Below are 17,172 nucleotides of genomic sequence, written 5' to 3' on the forward strand. Positions count from 1 at the left end.
AGAATATTACTCGCCAGACCGGATACTCGGTCGAGTAAAGTGTATACTCGGCCGAGTATCCTCTACTCGGTCGAGTATTCTTCATACTCGGCCGAGTATTCCTCGGCAGAACCAAAACAGACTACACTATTGACACTACTCGGCCGAGTAGGCTCTACTCGGTCGAGTACTTAGCTTATAAAAATCCGTAGTATTACAATAGTTGCGTAATAGGAGATGGTTATCATTGTTAGGATGCTTATTGGAGTCGTGCGTGGCTGTAATTGGAAGTCTTGCATGCTTTGCGTTGAGGTAGGGTTTCCCTACTCAGTTCACTGTTAATTGATTTAAGATTGTGATTGTATTGTGTATGAGTGTTATCTGCTGATCATCGGGTATTGGTGTGGTGGTGATGGTGGTGGTGTTGTGGTGTAGTGACAACGGTAAGGCTGTGTGTGTTGTGATGGTGGTGGAGTCACTTGCGAAAGTGACTTCACACCCTAGTTCGCCCTCCGTGGAACCCGCCACGGGAGGGGATGTGCACATTAAGGGACAGGGATTATTAGTCGCTCGTTGATGAGCTGGACTAGGTGGGATGGGCTGCGGTCACTGTGACGGCGAGGATTACGTTGCGATGGGTAATCTGGCAGGCTATACCCTTCGGGGTGTAGTCGATTCATCGGGCAAGGTCATGAGACTGGGATAGAGGATGATCATTTTGTTTATATTGTTATCTTGTCTTAAATTTGATTAGTCGATCGACCCCGTTGTTGTTGTTTTGTGAAACTGCGGTGATCCATTCGGGATGGTGAGCGGTTGGCTTAGCGGTATTGTTGATGATGGCGGCTAGGATTGGAGGGATCGAGTCATCACGCTACCAGTCTAGAGAGGCAGAGTCATGAGTGTTATAGTTGTACCTTTTATTATAAAGACGTTGTAATGAGTCGTACTGTATAAGATATATTAATGTTTACAATAGTTCTTTTATTGTCTAATTTGATCTACCTCCTCGGGAAACCGAGATGGTGACACCGTCATACACTGGGATGGTCCTTGGTAAGGCATCATGGCGTACGGGGGTGTTACAACATAACCCGAACTTTTTACGATTCAACAACTTAAATTTTAAGTGAAGTACCTAAACTACCCTTCATTATTACCTACCCCCAAGTCACAGTCAGTCAGTCACACACCCTTACCTCTCATTTCTCATGAGTCAAAAATCCCTAATTTTAACTTCTCAGGAACCCTAATTTTAATTCAATTACAATTGAAAAATCCATTCAATTTGTGCCAAAATGTTCCTCTTTTTGATCTCTAGGTAATTGTCAAGTGATTTATCCACTCGTTTCAACAGGACTCCATTAATTTCCTTCAACTATCAAATCCAATTCGACAATCACACAAAATTTAGTTTTCACCAAAAAGAATCACTCAACTAGCAAAAATTGACGCCGCGAACATTAATCGTGAAAAACAGGAGTAGTGCGAAACGCGAACAACAACTTCATCAATTACCACACTTTTGAACAACAACCGCAATTCAGTGGCGCCATCAATAAGACCATTTAAAATATCGACAGCGAAGGTCCCGAATTATAAGGAGAGAATGGAAGAACCTTAATTTGACCTCCCAAGCAGGTTCTGTGATAGCCATGGGCGTAATTGCCTTAACATACATGGTTTACATACTGGACACTTGATTTTTGTCAATTGATTGGATTGAATTAAAGTTAGGGTTCTTGAGAGGTTGAATTAGGGGTGTTCTTGAGAGGTTGAAGTAAAGGTAAGGGTGTGTGAGTTGGGGGTGGCTAATGATTAATGAAGGGTAGTATAGGTATTTTACTTAAGTTTAAGTCGTAAAAAGTTCGAGTTTAATAAAATCGTCAACATAATCAAAGTTAGGTGTTACTTTTGTTGAAATTAAGGTGGTTATTAGTAAAAATCGACATATTAGGTGGTTATTTGTAAAATTTAGGTCATATTAGGTGGTTATTGACAAATTACCCTACATACTATAATGGTGTATTAGGAGTAATGGACCATCCATTACTTTTGAGGTAATGGAGAGGATCCTCACTCTAACCCAACACTATAGCCCATTAGATAGTGTCCTTGTTTCAGTGGCACACCCAACCCGACTCGATCCGTCAAATCTCCGAGTCAATTCAATCCAAAAAAATTGAGCGCCTAAGCCTCTTAAAAAACATGATCATGTAACACGGTTATGGCTAAACACGATTCAATTTAACCCGAATTGTGCAAGTTCTGAGTAAAGGACCCGACCTGGCTCAGCCAAACCTGTCATGTAGCCGGAGGTCTACTCAGGCTTATACCATCGAATACGATCCACTAACATCCTTAATTACACCGTAGGCAACGAGATCTCCACGTTGGCGGCTATCCATGTGCATTGTGCAACACAAACACAACACAACGCTCAAAACAAAATCAGTGTAACACATAAAACCGACAAACTCTATTTGGCAATTGAAACCCAATAAAAAATGGCAGCAACATTTCCCGGTGGATTAAATTTGAGTATATCACCATCGCATCTTCAACGCCGTCATGCAAGATTCTCGAATCTCATGACTCGGATGACACGTGGCGCAGATGGAGTGGACTGGGTTCAAGCTACTTCTACTTACTTCGACAAAGATTCCCGCCCTATCATGCTATTCGACGGTACTCCCTACATCCTAATCATTTATTTACGTCTTTTATTATAGGTAACTGCCTAACTGCTTAACGGGTATTTTGATTTCATTAACATTTAGAAACTACAGTTTCATGTTTGGAATAATTAACCAAATTAATTGTATTTATATTTTGATATGATGGTTACTGGTTAGTGTCTAGTGGTGCACAAAATCTTATTTGAAACGGGTTTAAGAGACGGGCGTATTTTAATGCTATGTGATTCATTTAATGCTAGTTTTGCGGATTGTGTTATTATTAGCTTAATTGGGTGCACTGGTGGAGCTAGGGGCTAGTAGGGGCGCTCGCCCCGCTAGCGGATGGAAATCGCAAAAATTTTAGTTGAAATTTTCAAAATAAAGATTGAGTTCCCTTTATATCATAACCCGTTCGCTCCCGCAGGGTTCAAATCCTTGCTCCGTTACTGGTTGGGTGTTAAACAAGATTAGCTATTGATGATGGGGGCGGAATTCAAAGTAATGAGTTTATATTCAGGGTGAATAATACTCCCTCCGTCTCCCTGTCAATTGTTGTCTTTTGGTTTTGGCATAAAGACGAAGAAGAGAGGAGGGAGCCAATTACTAGATGACAAGTGGACCAAATTGAGTGTGAATGATCAAATTGTTCATCAAATGCATTCCTAAAATAGAAAGGACAACAATTGACTGAGACACCTAAAATGGAATAGGAATAGGACAACAAATGACCGGGACGGAGGGAGTAGTAAACGAGTGGCGTAACTATAAAAAATCGGAACTTTTTAAGTACAAGATTCAATTTTTTCATTGTTTAGATGTTTAATGGGTGACTGCTCCTACTAGCCCTTGTCGCTCCACCACTTTGAGAGCTGTTGAGGACTTGAGGTTCGACTTTGAAAAGTCAGGCGTCCGATTATGTTTGAGACACAGGGAGTATGTATATATAGTCGGTGATGAATTGCCGGTTGATTTGGGGTATGAAGTGATCATTTTTAATGTAATACCGTGTACTAATTGTTACAGCGCCTGCACTGTTAGAGTTGGTTCTGTGTAAGACCATTGTATGACTGTATGAGTACAATTTCAGTAACATGATTATGAAATAAGCGATGTGACATGAAATGGCACGCTTGTATTTCTATTTGTTGGTGCTGCATAGACTTCCGTAGAGCGTCTTTGCTAATACTCTTACTAGGTGTTTGAGGTGGTTGTCGAAACTGTTAATGAAAAAAGTCTGAATTTTCATGTTATATTTCAGGTGTTTGCAACTTATGTAATGGTGGAGTGAAGTTTGTTCGAGACAATGATCAGAAAAGGTTAGTACCATTGCGTTTGCAGGCATTTTCTGTATTTTAAGGGCAATGTGATGCTGCCTGACAAGGTCGCACTCAAAGTCAAGACAGAAATTTTACTGTTTTCATTCTGCAAGGAAATCGATATGCTCAGCTTGCATACTTTTGCAAGGAATTTTAATTTTTGTGTAAAATTAAAATTTTCACGAAAATGAACAAGTAGTGAATCCAAATGAACAACGCGAGTTATTTGGTTGGTTGATAAATTTGAAAGATATGTTGGTGGTCAAGTAGTTTGTCATCTCCAACTTTAGTTGCATTGAGCAGTTGATACAGTCATAGCCATAAACTAAGATTGTATGACTGGCAGGAATATCCGATATGAAGCGCTCCAAAGTGAAGCGGGGAAGAAGTTGTTACAGAGATCAGGAAGGGCTCCTGACGATATTTCAAGTGTTGTTCTTGTTGAGAAGGATAGGTATGCGATTATTTATTCGCTTAATTAGAGACTGTGGCATTCATAGAGCACGCTCTATGTGAAACCGTCCTGCGTGTATTTTTGCAACTCAAGTTTCCACAGTTGTTTCTGATCCGTTAATTTATGGACAGATCTTACATAAAGTCTGAAGCTGTACTAAAGATAATGGAATACATAAATCTACCGTTTCCACAGTTGGCATTCTTCCTACATCTCGTGCCTCTGTAAGTCGCTTCCTCTTTCTTTAACTGATTTACGACTGATTGAATCTCCAATTTGCCGCTGATAAAAGATTTTTCCTCTATGGTCTTATACTATTATCCCAGGTTCATTCGAGATTTTGCATACGACAATCTAGCAGACAACAGATACAATATTTTCGGTAAGTCAGACTCATGTGAGTTATATGTTGATTAGTAATAAATCTGTGTTTAAAACTTGCAGCATACTGAATGTCTGAATGTAAGTATAAATTGTACGAGTTTATATATATATACGCAAGCGCCCATCAAGAACGTTATGAACTCATTGAAGTCGGCTTTTTTTCTCTTAACTGCTTGCTGTTTGGCACAACCCCTGTCTTGTGCAGAAGTAAAATTGTATAGACGATGATTAATATCGCGTCATATAGCTCATGAAAAGCCGTAGTTCATAATACACAGAATTCATTTTTATAGTCGTGATTCATGAACATAAGATTTAACCGAAATACATGAAGGAGGAAGAGATAAAGCTCTTCATCTAGTTTTTCATCCTAACTATCTAGGTATTACAAACACGGAAAAACTGTTCGTCATTTTGTAGCAGAAGAAATAGGAATGCTATATTATCTTAAAATTTCGCCAACTTTCCATATCATAGTTTGTAAGTACCTTGGTTAGCCCATATACATACCTGTAAAGAACATTTTGGAAATCAGTCTTATTATTCGTATGAAAAAGTCGTGAATACGCGTTTTAAGGAGAGATAGGAGTATAGGACATACCAGACAATTAAGCTGATGAAGGATATCAGGAAGAACATATATTGATACCATTTATGTCTGGATTTTCTTGGTTTACCGGGAGGAAGGTACTTGCGATTGACATAACCATATTGAGGCCGAATCAGAAGGATAAAACCCAGCAAAAACCCGGAAATAAATCCTCCAATATGTGCAGAACTGTCTACTCCAGGAATTAGTCCGACTGCTAGATTTAACACCACGATGACCATAAGTGACAGTAATGCTGTACACTGCAAGAAAATCACCATTAAATCTGTTACAGTCTGAACTCTGAAGGATAAGTTTTTGTCATCGGTAAACAATGAGAGGGAATTTACCTTGTTGGCGTAAATGCTCCAATTAGTAATGAGCTCGGAGAGCATGGCGCCTAAAAGTCCGAAGAGTGCACCTGAGGCTCCGACAGAAACAATGCGCGTTTTCTGAGTTTGAATAGCATTTAGGCAAGACATCAAACTTCCTCCAAATCCTGATATTACATATATTGGTCCTATTCTCCCTGCATTTTGCGAAATTCTTCATGGTTTATTATATTCAAAAAGTTGTAGACACAAAATTGAACAAATAAATATATCTCTTTATATTGTTTTTTTTATATATAAAAGTTTAGGTTAAGGGTAGGCTTTACTCATTTCGAGGTCAGGGCAGACCATCGACCTCTTTGTGGGTTTAAAGTGGTGTTTACAAATCGCCTCCCAACAGGGCGACTTCATGGTCAGAAGGTGGACTCTTTTACCATTGGGGCCAAGCCATGTTGGTTATATCTCTTATATTGTGAAGTTATTGTTTTCTTATTTGTATTTAGTAATTGTTGTTATTTGATGCAACTTTCGAGGCATTTTATTTTTATTTAAAGCGCGCACTTAGTCGCATTACAATAGTCGGGAGGGGGAATCGAACCTCGGACCTATTGTCCACGATACCTCCATCTACTCTTAATCACTAAGCTAAGACATCTTCGACATGGCTGTCTCAAGAAAAGTGGAGGCTCGGTGCAAAAAAAAAATTAAATTAGGAGGCCTTCAATTTACAAAATCAAAGAAGTTTAATCCAACCTACAAGTTATTTGAAATCGATTATTATCGCGTAATTTATTTTTAAGCGAATTCCTCTATCGAACTTTCATAATAGACTTTCTCCACTAAATCTTCTTCCTCTATCAAACTTTCACCAACAAATCATCTTCTTTCATAATCGACTTTCACCAACAAATCATCTTCTTTCATAATCGATTTTCACCAACAAATCATCCTCTATAAAACTTTCATGATGTCTTTGAATGGCTAATACTATATTGCAAAGTTTTGATTCAAATCCTCTCTAATGGTAAATTTGGAATGATTTGTGAGTAATTAATTTAGGACAATAATATTTTCATATTTAAAGAAGATTACAAATGAAAGGTTACATAAGTTTATGGGAAAAATAAAGAGTAAATTTAATATTTTTGGAAAGGAAATTAATTACTCTATATTTGGGGAAGGAGATTGATGAAGCATTAGAATAGTCATACACTCATACATATACAATGCTCTTTGCTGATTCCTTTTTTTTTTTTTTAAATTATATGGATAATTCCAAGATTTGGGCCCCAAAATTTTGAGGCCCAGTGCCAATGCACATAGAGCGCTAGGGCTTAGACGGGCCTGAATTCTTCGATTGCAATTTATTTTATGAGAACTGTATAAGTAAGATTGCATTGCCCTCAATCCACGGCCTAGTCCCGATCCAACCCAACCTTGACATGGGACGGGTTAGGGTCAAACTTTCCGGACCCAACCAACCTGTCTCTAATCCGTCCGAAAACTATAAAATAGGGAGTTCTACTCCACAGGGTCCAACCCGCCCTGCCCTACACCTCCTTCCAAACTCATAATAAAAGATAATGATTGAGACAAAGAGAGTAATATATAAACGATCATGAGGTAAAGATATTGGAGACTTACAAAACGCAAATTCTTCTTCAAGACGGACTCCTATAAAAAGAAGACTGACCATGTTGGCAATCAAATGGATGAGTCCAGCATGTAGCCATAAGCAAGATAACAACCTCCACCATTCTCCGTTTTGTACTAGCTCTACTCGTAGTCCACCCAACCTCTCCAACCTAATCAAATTTTCGATTACAAACGTTATAAAAAATATATCATTTTGACTATTTGATATTTAATCGTTATATAAGCGTCCAAATTACAATAATAAACGAGCGTGTACTTAGGACCTTGGCTCGAACCCAGTCAGCATCAATATCGCCCTTACCACTATGGCTCCCTTTACACCAAAAAAAATAATCCATCATATGATGTTAAAGGGTGGCTTTACCCCTAAGCCGCAACCATTCCCCATGCACGTACCCACCCATGACGGTCAGATGTACATAAACTTACCATTAATGTCGAAACTCAATAAAACTATTTTCAGATGATTAGTAACAAAAATTGAATCTACAAAAGAAATTAAAATTATGATTATAACATAAAATCGTAAATTGGACAGAAAATATGATATGATATGATATAATACGATATTGGGACATACGTGATGGAAGAAGGTCCGATTAGACGATTTTCATGGAGGGGCAAAAACGAGAATCGACCCAACAAATCACGTAACAAACATTTATCCGGTTCTTCATAAGTATCAGGACAATTATTCTCATACATTGTCAAAACAAATAAAAGGACATCCACAACAAATATGAGTGGCATTAGCCATGATAGGTGTGGTTCTTGAGGCGGCGGGTATAATGGTGGTGGTGGCGGGGCTGAGTAATAGAACGTCCCGCCCACGCCGGTCTCTACGTCGCCCTGCCTCTTCCCCATAGGAAGAGGATGAGGGAGGGGGAATTAAGGTGTTAAATTGATGTGAAATGCGAGAGGGAGATAACGTTAACGTAAGGTGAGGAATGGAAATAAGGAATTTAGTTTTTTTGTGCATGGAGAAAATAGGGTACGTGATTTATTTTTCACATAATTTGAAAGATGTAATTTTTTGATTTTGTTGTAGTTCAATTCTCACGTTATTTTGGAGTTTTACAAATTTGTTTTGTGTAAATGGACTTAATTTAATCCTAATTAATAAGTATTTTGGAGAGAATTTTAAAATATTTAATATAGGGAATAATAAAATTACTTTAAATTAACGTTTAGGCGAGTTTTGTATATGGTTGCTTATTCCCACCCTTAACCATGATAAAGTAAGGGGTTCGATTTCTGCCAATAAAAATAGAGCAAAATAAAACTTTTTGATCAACCTTTACCCATTAAAAGAGCACTTGTGAGTTGTGACGTAAGACTATTCGTTGTTCTCGACAGTAAATGTTCCGTTTTATATCCAAAAGAATGTACTATTATCGACTAAAAATCTATGTTGCTCAGATACGGGAGAGAAATATCGTATCCGGTTATGTCGGAGTATCGGACACGTGATTTTTTGAAATTTAACCGACGCGGTGATACGATCAAAGAAGTGTCTTAAATAGGAATTGACCAAATTTCTCGCACTTGTGAATTTGTGATGAAGAGATAAATCAAGGATCCTGATTTTCGCAGTACACATTTTACTCATTGTAGTACATTATTGACAATTGTACCCTTCTCATTTTTCCTCCCATTTTCCCTCTCTAAGTTATCTTTAATTTCACACATTCATCCTCCTCCTCTAATTTCACCTACCCTATGATATCAATGTTGAGGGTGAGATGGTTCGCCGACCGACTGCGACTAGGTTGCCGTCAACAGGGTTGCATTGGGGGGTTGAAGTGGGTGGGGGTTAATTATTTAATTGTTGTACTATTTGCCGTGAAAATTATTGCTAATTGATGTATTACGTACAACAATGCCACTGAGTGCCATTTTTTTTGTTAAAATGTAGTAATTGCCTCCGTTGAAAGGCTACAACAATCACCTATGCCGCCCTTCTCGCCGACGATATCCACCCACGTCACCGGCAACATCCAATTACACCAATACCTCCAGTCCCCACCATCCCACACTAATTAACCCTTAATTAATTTCAACATAAACCCTAATTAGAAAAGTTAGAAAATATAAAAAAAACTATAACAAATAGTCAATTTAATTAATAATAATAGGTTAATGAATTACATATTTACTATATATTTGAATAATCATTCATAATTCAAGAAATTAGAACAAGTTTGAATGAGATGAAGGATTCAACAATAGCGAAAAGATTGAGAGAATTAGGTTTGAAGTTTTTTAGTAGGGGTAAGCAAATGGAAAGTTGAATGCAAAAAGTACTATAATGAGTAAAAAGTGTACTGCGAAAATAAATTACGTAAATCAATGTTAGTGGTGAGTCGGTGAGTGGAAATAAAGTAAGTGTAAACTATATATTAGGATATAGGAAGTAAGTATTTGGGTAAAGTAAAATAATCACGAAAGTGATAATTAAGCTCCTTAACTTTGTTCAATTATCAAATTAGACCCCATAAGTTTCATTTGAAACAATCAAGCCCTTAAGTTTCACCAAAAGTGAAATTCAGCCACATTGTCTAAATTTTCTCCAAATTCTTATATTAAAATCACTTTTAATACAATATATCAAATATAAAATATTTTGTTTTATGATTTCAAAACTTATATATTTATATTAACTATTGAGAATTTTTTTTTTAATTTTATTTTATAGTATAAAGACAATTTATTATATATGTATATGAATACTAAAAGTGTGCTTCAATATGATTAATAAATTATATACGTAGAATTTCGTAAAGTTGCTATTACTAATTTTTAGTATTTAATAAATTTTTTAATACTAATATAAAATATTTTTAATTAAAATTCTTGTGAAAATTTTCAAAATGGGGTTGAATTACTTTTTTGGTGAAATTTAAGGAGCTTGATTGCTCCAAATGAAACTTATGAGACTTAACTTCACAATTAAACAAAGTTAAGGGGTTTAATTACAACTTTCATGATTATTTTACTTTACAATAATATACTTGTATAAAACCGTTTCATATAGGTATTTGTGGTTTTTAACGACAAAGAAAGCAAGTTCAAAGATTAATTTAATTAATATCTTATCTTTATTAAATCAATAATATTTAAAGCAATTTCTTTCACCCACATCATATACAACTTTTTTTTCAAAAATTCAAAAAACGTGGGACCCGCACTGTTTGCATGACCATAGAAATTTCCCACTACTGTCTTTATTTCTCATTTTTCCAATCCTCCAAACTAATCAAAATTAGTTTGGCTAAAAGTTAATTTTAATGGGTAAAATCACATATAATTGGTGTCCAATTTCAATCAGAAATTGATTCTTACCAACCAAAGAATTATGATCAAATTAATGTTTTTTCCATATTTTATGGAAGTTTTTGTTCGATTTAAGGATTTTGGTGAATTACTTATTTAATATTTCAACTGTATAAAAAGCAAATATTAATGTTGTTTATAATGATTTTGAAATAGGATAATAAAGATTTCCAATATTTATACTGTCTTTAAATTATGTGTAAACTTTATTACTTTTCATTGATGTGATATTAACTAGTACTTTAAAATTTAATTTTGTGGAATTCTTATGTTAGATTGCATATGGGCTTGGGCCGCGCCCCTCGAGGAGGAGAAAATGTCTATTTTACATCCCAAAATCAATTGACAATAGGTAGAGTAGTCTTTGACTTATAAAGTAGATTACACTTCTCTCTTTCTCCGATGTGGAAGACCTAACATGTGATACTTCACACACACCCTCACATGAAGGTCTCCTTTTCGATCAATCGACAGGAACGTCAATTTTTCGAATCGGTTTCGTGGGGCGGAAAAGTCGTCGCTTTTCGGACCCGCCAAATAGTGGCCTAGTTTCGCTTTTTGTCGGACGAGAACGACGTTGCTTTTACGGACCCGTCTTCGTCTCGAAACCCAAGACTAAACCTTGGGTTCTGATACCATGTTAAATTCGCACATGGGCATGTGTCGCGCCTGTCGAGTAGGACAGGGTGTTTACTTTACATGTCCAAGGAGGTTTTTGGATGGAACCTCCTTGAACTTGTAAAGTGGACACTCTCTTCTACTCGACGGGCGCGGCCCCGACCCATATGCGATTCTAACATCTTATTTCAATATTTTGTAATTTAATTAAAATATATAAGCTATATACAACTGATTTTTTTTAAATGTGTATAATTTAAAGTACTATAATTAATTAATATTTATTTATTATTTCAAATATATATAAATAGCATCTTTGTAAATAATAGTGTGGGTATATATATTCACATTTAATATAAAATATTTATTTAACCAATCGGGTCGAGTTGGTCGGGTCATACACTACCTAAATTAACGTGCCATTTTTCGTTATATTGGGCAATGAGTCAATAATCACGGATTGACCCAAGAAAAATGGGCGGGGTTCAGATAGGGTCAAATTTTACTAGGTATATGTTTCATTATTTGACCTTACCAATTATAAATTTCTTAATTAACTTAATCACTACTAACTACTTGCACATATTCACGTGAATAGATTAAATTTATTTTAATCATTGTGAAAAAAAGTTTATTTCATTTTATATTTCTCGGTTTTCATTCAACTTTGTTCTCGATTACCATGGTAAGTAGGAACTCATACTTAGTTATCGTGAGAATAAGTCATGCTTCAACGAGCAGTCGAATAATCAAACGTCATGCATTGTACATTTTAGGTCTCCTGATACGAAACGTAATTTATCATAAATATGAGTTTATAAAACTTAACTATGTTTTTATATATTTTTGCTAAGAACAATATTTGAATTGCATACTCATGTAAATTTACACGTGTTTAAAACTAGTACTCCCTCTACTTTTTTATATATGACTTTCTCACATTTCGAGACACTCCCTTCTCTCTTCAATATCTCTTAAAATATAAGACTAAATATTATGATATGTATACTCATATGAAAGAGTTTTTCGTAAGGAATTTAATGGTACCATTTTTATATTTTTTGAACAAATATATTTTTGTAAATATTAAAGTCAAAGGCTTACCTCGTAAATGCAAAACGTCATATATAAAAAAGTGGAGGGAGTAATAAGTTTAATAATTAAATCCGTGCATTTTACACTGGGTAAAACTAGTTATTAATTATTAACGTAATCATGCATGGTTTGTTCACAGTTGCGAAATTGAGATAAACAATTTATGCACGTGTCAGAATGATAATGTTCACAACCTCCAACAGATAGATCTAATTCAATGGTTAATACTTATCCGTAATACAAGTAGCTATGTAATTGCTGAATTAATTAACATCCATAAAACTTATTAAATGAAGTTAAAGAAGCAGACAAAGAGGGACTTCAATGAACAAAATACGGTAAACGTTGACATTTAATTATTAGTATTAAGTAGTAAATAGTACATTAGCACATTCTGGATCAATACATATAATGATTTTTACGTAAAACGATTTTTCTAAGATGCGTTCTTATTCTTATAATAAGAACACATGATAAGAGACTAAATAAATAAAGAGATTCAGATGAATATTTCACTTGAAGTAATACGTAAATCGGTAAATATATCAACCCGGTCATCCTTGTACCAAAGACAATAGACTCGAAGGCTAGATAAAAATAGTCTTCGAATCATTAAAATAATTATTTCTAATCACTAAAATATCTCGGAATTTAGGGAAATGGTATATTACCAATTCGGTTACTACTTGTTATACAATAAGTTAGCTATTACATATATTTTTTTTTGGTGCAAACCGGAGTGTTCACCATCGACAATAGTATATAATCCCCTCGCCGCGAGTCTAATGGGCAGGGATTGAACCCCTGACCTCATGGTTAAGGAATGAGGTGAGCAACCAACACACCAAACCCTTTTGGTTATTACATATAGTATTATTGTACATCGTACTCCCTCCTATTCACTATTTTCTTCCCTAATTCCTTAAATGTATTATTCAGATTTTTTTCCCTTTTTTATTTTGGAAACTTTTACTCTTATTTTATTCATCTCTCTCTCCTATCACCAAACCCTACCCAACTTTGTTACCCATATTTTATTATTTTCCTTAATGTTTTGGCTCCACAATTCCTTATTTAACTTCTAATTATTCATCATCTCCTATATCACCAAACCTCACCCAACTCTTTTACTCTTATTTTATTTCTCGCCTTAATACTTATGCACACAAACAAAGAGAAATAAATAGAGACTAGAAAGGAGTATAAGGGAGTGTAAGTTATTAATTTTTTTAATAACGACTTTACATCTTTACCGATTAGTAAAATTATGTTTTACCATTTTAAACTATTTTAACGTGAAATCGTCTCATACAAGACTAATGAATTCGACTTATTTTACAAAGAAAAAGAATAACTATGAAAGTACGTAGACAACCATGTCGGAATTTCCGCATATTTGAATTTGTAGTTACGTACAAGTGGGAGAAAGCATACGTGTGGTATAAATACAATTATGTGCTGTATACGCGTTATTTTAGGTCAATACGTATAAATTATTTTTATTTGATTTACACAACGTTAATTACTGTACATATTTACTATAGTAATTAACAGCTACAGTTTACACTCCTGCCAAAAGTTAATTTACTGTTAATTGATTTATTTCAGAGAGTTTTCGTATTTGTGTACTTTAGTACTGTACAAGTAAATGTAAACAAAGTTTTGAAACATAAAATAAATATGATTATAATTGGATTTGATCGGAATTTTTTGAGGCAAAATTTATCTGAATTTGATTTCTTTAACATGGTTTTTTTTAGGTGTTTTATGTTGGTAATATTAACAATAAAATGATGATGATCACGTCGTCTTATATTTTTGATTAAACAAAGTAATATAATTCCTCTATTTTATTCATTTCTATACGTTTGTTTTTTGGACACTATTTATAAGTGGGGGAAATCTTCAATACAACTCCTATATATAGCATAAAAGATAGTCATCTGAAATCTTATTTAAATTGTCTTACCGAGTACATTGTGAATATCAAATTTTTATAATTTTTATCAATATGTAACTAAATATATGAATAAAAGAAAACAAGCATTAATATAAGTATATAAAGGAAATGTATAGAATTGAAATAAGTTTGCGAAGTGCTCTTTTGCCTGATGCTTTCAAAACATGACACGATAATAATATCAAAAACTATTTTATACGAGACTTACTCGTCTGGCTTCTGTGATCAAAGTAAACAAAATATTACACGATAATAATATATTTGAATTCTATCATACAAACCTTTCACAAAAATATTTTTTGTAACAAAAATGGAGATATATATAACAACGTCCGGAGAACTATGTACAGTTAAATGAGAAGATTATTTTGGGATAAAGGAAATATCGAAAATAATTTAACATGGGAAGATCGAGCTCGAAAGACAATACATTTGTAGCTCCAAAAAAGAGATATATAATGGCCCATGCAAAGTAAATGAATACTATAATTATTGATCAAAATGTAATAAAAAAGCCAAGATACATATATATGTAGGGTAAATTATTCATATGGTTGTTGAATTACATTTGTGTATGTCTGCCCTAATATAGGACACATAACTTTTTTACGTAAAAATTACATATCTATAAATTGTCTACCCCAAAATAATAAATAATCGTTTACCTCTTTCTTATACTATGATCTGCATGAAATAGTGTAATTCATAACAGCCAACAATAGTGGAGGTTTTTGTGTTGTATTTCAGTACACATCTTATTAAAGGCTTACCTTAGTGTACTTAATGCAAGATATAGCTATATATGCTCAATTTTGATAGTGACCGTTACCTTATCGATCGATTTGACTCGATCCGCTTTTAAGTTTTGGGTAAGATCGTTTTACAGTAAATTATCAGACGTGGTAATGTTTACAACGTAAGTTTTTATTGTGTATGGAATGACCTGTTACATAAAAACACGTGTTATTTTCCCAAATCTCTGAATAAAAAAATAATAACAGGAATATTATTTTTTATTAATTACTTGGGAAAATAACATGTGAGATTAATTAGAAGACATGGTAATATTTTTCAAATTTTAGTGTATGTGTTTTCAACATAAGACTTTTATTGTATGGAGTAAATAAAACTGTTACATAAAATACGTGTTATTTTTCCAAATAACTAATAAAAAAATATTAATATTATTTTTTATTAGTTATTTGGGAAAATAACATGTGAGTTTAATCATAAGACATGGTAATGTTTTCAAATTTTTGGTGTATGTGTTTTCAACATAAGATTTTATTATATGGAGTAAAACTGTTACATAAAATACGTGTTATTTTCCCAAATTTCCGAATAAAAAATAATAACCGAAATGTTATTTTTTATAGGTTATTTCGGAAAATAACATGTGAGTATAACTTCTCCTATAACTTATTGTAAAACCTTAAAATTATCACGTCTTATGTAATTATCGTAGAACGATCTTACCCAAAACTTAAATTCGCCTTCGAGTTAATTATTGTTTAGAAGCTCCTCAATCATTTGCAAGGCAATTCTCTCCTCTTCATTAGAAGAACCAAGGTGCTGGTTGTTCATGATGTTGTTGTTCTTACATTGGCTAGACGGTTTATTGTTGTTGAACTCGACGGTCATGACCCAACCGGAGTTAGGCTGGCCGCCAACGAACCGCTTTTGCCAAACACCGATGTTTGAGTTCTCGGTGTCGAGCCTAAGGCAAGTGATGGAAGGAGTGAAGTTTTGACATGACTTGCGAAGCTTGGCATTTAGAAGTGAAGATAATTGTTCCGGTGTTCTATGGTTTGGTCCATTTGTAGTATTGGTTGCATTATTATTGGTTGTGACCGGAAAATTGGTCTTTGCGTTGCGGCCGCTCATTAGAACGGCCGCGTCATCGTAGGCTCTTGCCGCCTCTTCCGCCGTCTTGAAGGTTCCGAGCCACACCCTTCTTTTCCTACAAAAATTTCAAAATTATGTGAGTTGATATATATTAGGGTTTGTTAGGAAGAAATAATAATAATAATAATAATAATAATAATAATAATAATAATAATAATAATAATAATACGGAGTAATAATAATAATAATAATAATAATAATAATAATAATAATAATAATAATAATAATGGGTTTTCAACTGAAAATTAATATACTTTGTACATATTTTAAGATTATAATAAACTAATAAAGTCAAGATGATAATTAGCAAAGTTTGATTTAAATTTAGTATTACACAATATAGTTATTCGAAAAATTATATGTGAAATAAAACATTCGTGTTTAGTGTAAATGTTTGAAAATATACTTCAAAAGACTTCATTTGCTGAAGTCTTTTGCACCTTATAATAAGCAAAAACATGGAATAAAAAAAATTAAAAAATAATAATCATCGAATTATTATGATTATTAAGTTCGGAAGATTTATTACATTTATTTTTTATACGATCGAATACTATGGTCACACGCTTGTGCATATGTTTAGATGATTAATCTTTCCAAGCACAAAAATTGTAACTATATATTGAAATGTAACGATTCATTACATTTGATTAAAATATTATATAAAAATGATTAAAAACGTAAAGAATCAGATGATCGAGTTTATAAAATGATTGTACGTACAGTAAAGGATGACGAATTTCTGCTACCCAAGAACCCCAATGGCGTTGCCTAACACCTCTGAATTTCTTCTGCACCATTCTTTTTTATATTATATATATGAAAATAATATAGATACAAATTTGAACTGTTTATGGAGAGGGTATATTTATA

At 34.1% G+C, this 17,172-nt stretch overlaps 3 protein-coding genes across 3 annotated transcripts; 1 reads left to right on the forward strand and 2 right to left on the reverse strand.

Annotated features, from left to right (window-relative positions):
* Window positions 1–2,195: 2,195 nt before the first annotated feature.
* LOC141610833 (DCC family protein At1g52590, chloroplastic) lies at window positions 2,196–4,955 on the forward strand. Its single transcript, XM_074429093.1, has 5 exons — window positions 2,196–2,667; window positions 3,916–3,973; window positions 4,320–4,427; window positions 4,559–4,651; window positions 4,754–4,955. Exons 1-5 carry the CDS (start codon window positions 2,487–2,489, stop codon window positions 4,842–4,844), a joined length of 531 nt encoding a protein of 176 aa, XP_074285194.1. The 5' UTR covers window positions 2,196–2,486; the 3' UTR covers window positions 4,845–4,955.
* A 69-nt stretch (window positions 4,956–5,024) lies between these two features.
* LOC141610832 (RHOMBOID-like protein 5) lies at window positions 5,025–8,491 on the reverse strand. Its single transcript, XM_074429091.1, has 5 exons — window positions 7,969–8,491; window positions 7,377–7,537; window positions 5,751–5,929; window positions 5,413–5,663; window positions 5,025–5,321 (listed from the first exon to the last, which is right to left on the reverse strand). The coding sequence occupies exons 1-5, from the start codon at window positions 8,250–8,252 to the stop codon at window positions 5,249–5,251; spliced, it is 948 nt and encodes a 315-aa protein (XP_074285192.1). The 5' UTR covers window positions 8,253–8,491; the 3' UTR covers window positions 5,025–5,248.
* Window positions 8,492–14,871: 6,380 nt separating this feature from the next.
* LOC141610831 (ethylene-responsive transcription factor WIN1) lies at window positions 14,872–17,172 on the reverse strand. Its single transcript, XM_074429090.1, has 2 exons — window positions 17,023–17,172; window positions 14,872–16,354 (listed from the first exon to the last, which is right to left on the reverse strand). The coding sequence occupies exons 1-2, from the start codon at window positions 17,097–17,099 to the stop codon at window positions 15,895–15,897; spliced, it is 537 nt and encodes a 178-aa protein (XP_074285191.1). The 5' UTR covers window positions 17,100–17,172; the 3' UTR covers window positions 14,872–15,894.

The sequence above is a fragment of the Silene latifolia genome, chromosome 11, assembly GCF_048544455.1.
Source record: "Silene latifolia isolate original U9 population chromosome 11, ASM4854445v1, whole genome shotgun sequence".
NCBI classification, from domain to species: Eukaryota; Viridiplantae; Streptophyta; class Magnoliopsida; order Caryophyllales; family Caryophyllaceae; genus Silene; species Silene latifolia.

What these genes read in the sequence shown, in the direction of transcription:
- LOC141610833 (XM_074429093.1), top strand. Translation starts at nt 2,487, where the DNA reads ATGGCAGCAACATTTCCCGGTGGATTAAATTTGAGTATATCACCATCG. An exon ending in CCCTATCATGCTATTCGACG is followed by an intron (nt 2,668 to 3,915) that starts GTACTCCCTACA and finishes GTTATATTTCAG; the next exon opens with GTGTTTGCAACTTATGTAAT. An exon ending in TTCCTACATCTCGTGCCTCT is followed by an intron (nt 4,652 to 4,753) that starts GTAAGTCGCTTC and finishes CTATTATCCCAG; the next exon opens with GTTCATTCGAGATTTTGCAT.
- LOC141610832 (XM_074429091.1), bottom strand. Translation starts at nt 8,252, where the DNA reads ATGGGGAAGAGGCAGGGCGACGTAGAGACCGGCGTGGGCGGGACGTTC. An exon ending in TGAAGAAGAATTTGCGTTTT is followed by an intron (nt 5,930 to 7,376) that starts GTAAGTCTCCAA and finishes CGCAAAATGCAG; the next exon opens with GGAGAATAGGACCAATATAT. An exon ending in TTCATCAGCTTAATTGTCTG is followed by an intron (nt 5,322 to 5,412) that starts GTATGTCCTATA and finishes TGTTCTTTACAG; the next exon opens with GTATGTATATGGGCTAACCA.
- LOC141610831 (XM_074429090.1), bottom strand. Translation starts at nt 17,099, where the DNA reads ATGGTGCAGAAGAAATTCAGAGGTGTTAGGCAACGCCATTGGGGTTCT. An exon ending in GAAATTCGTCATCCTTTACT is followed by an intron (nt 16,355 to 17,022) that starts GTACGTACAATC and finishes AAATTTTTGTAG; the next exon opens with GAAAAGAAGGGTGTGGCTCG.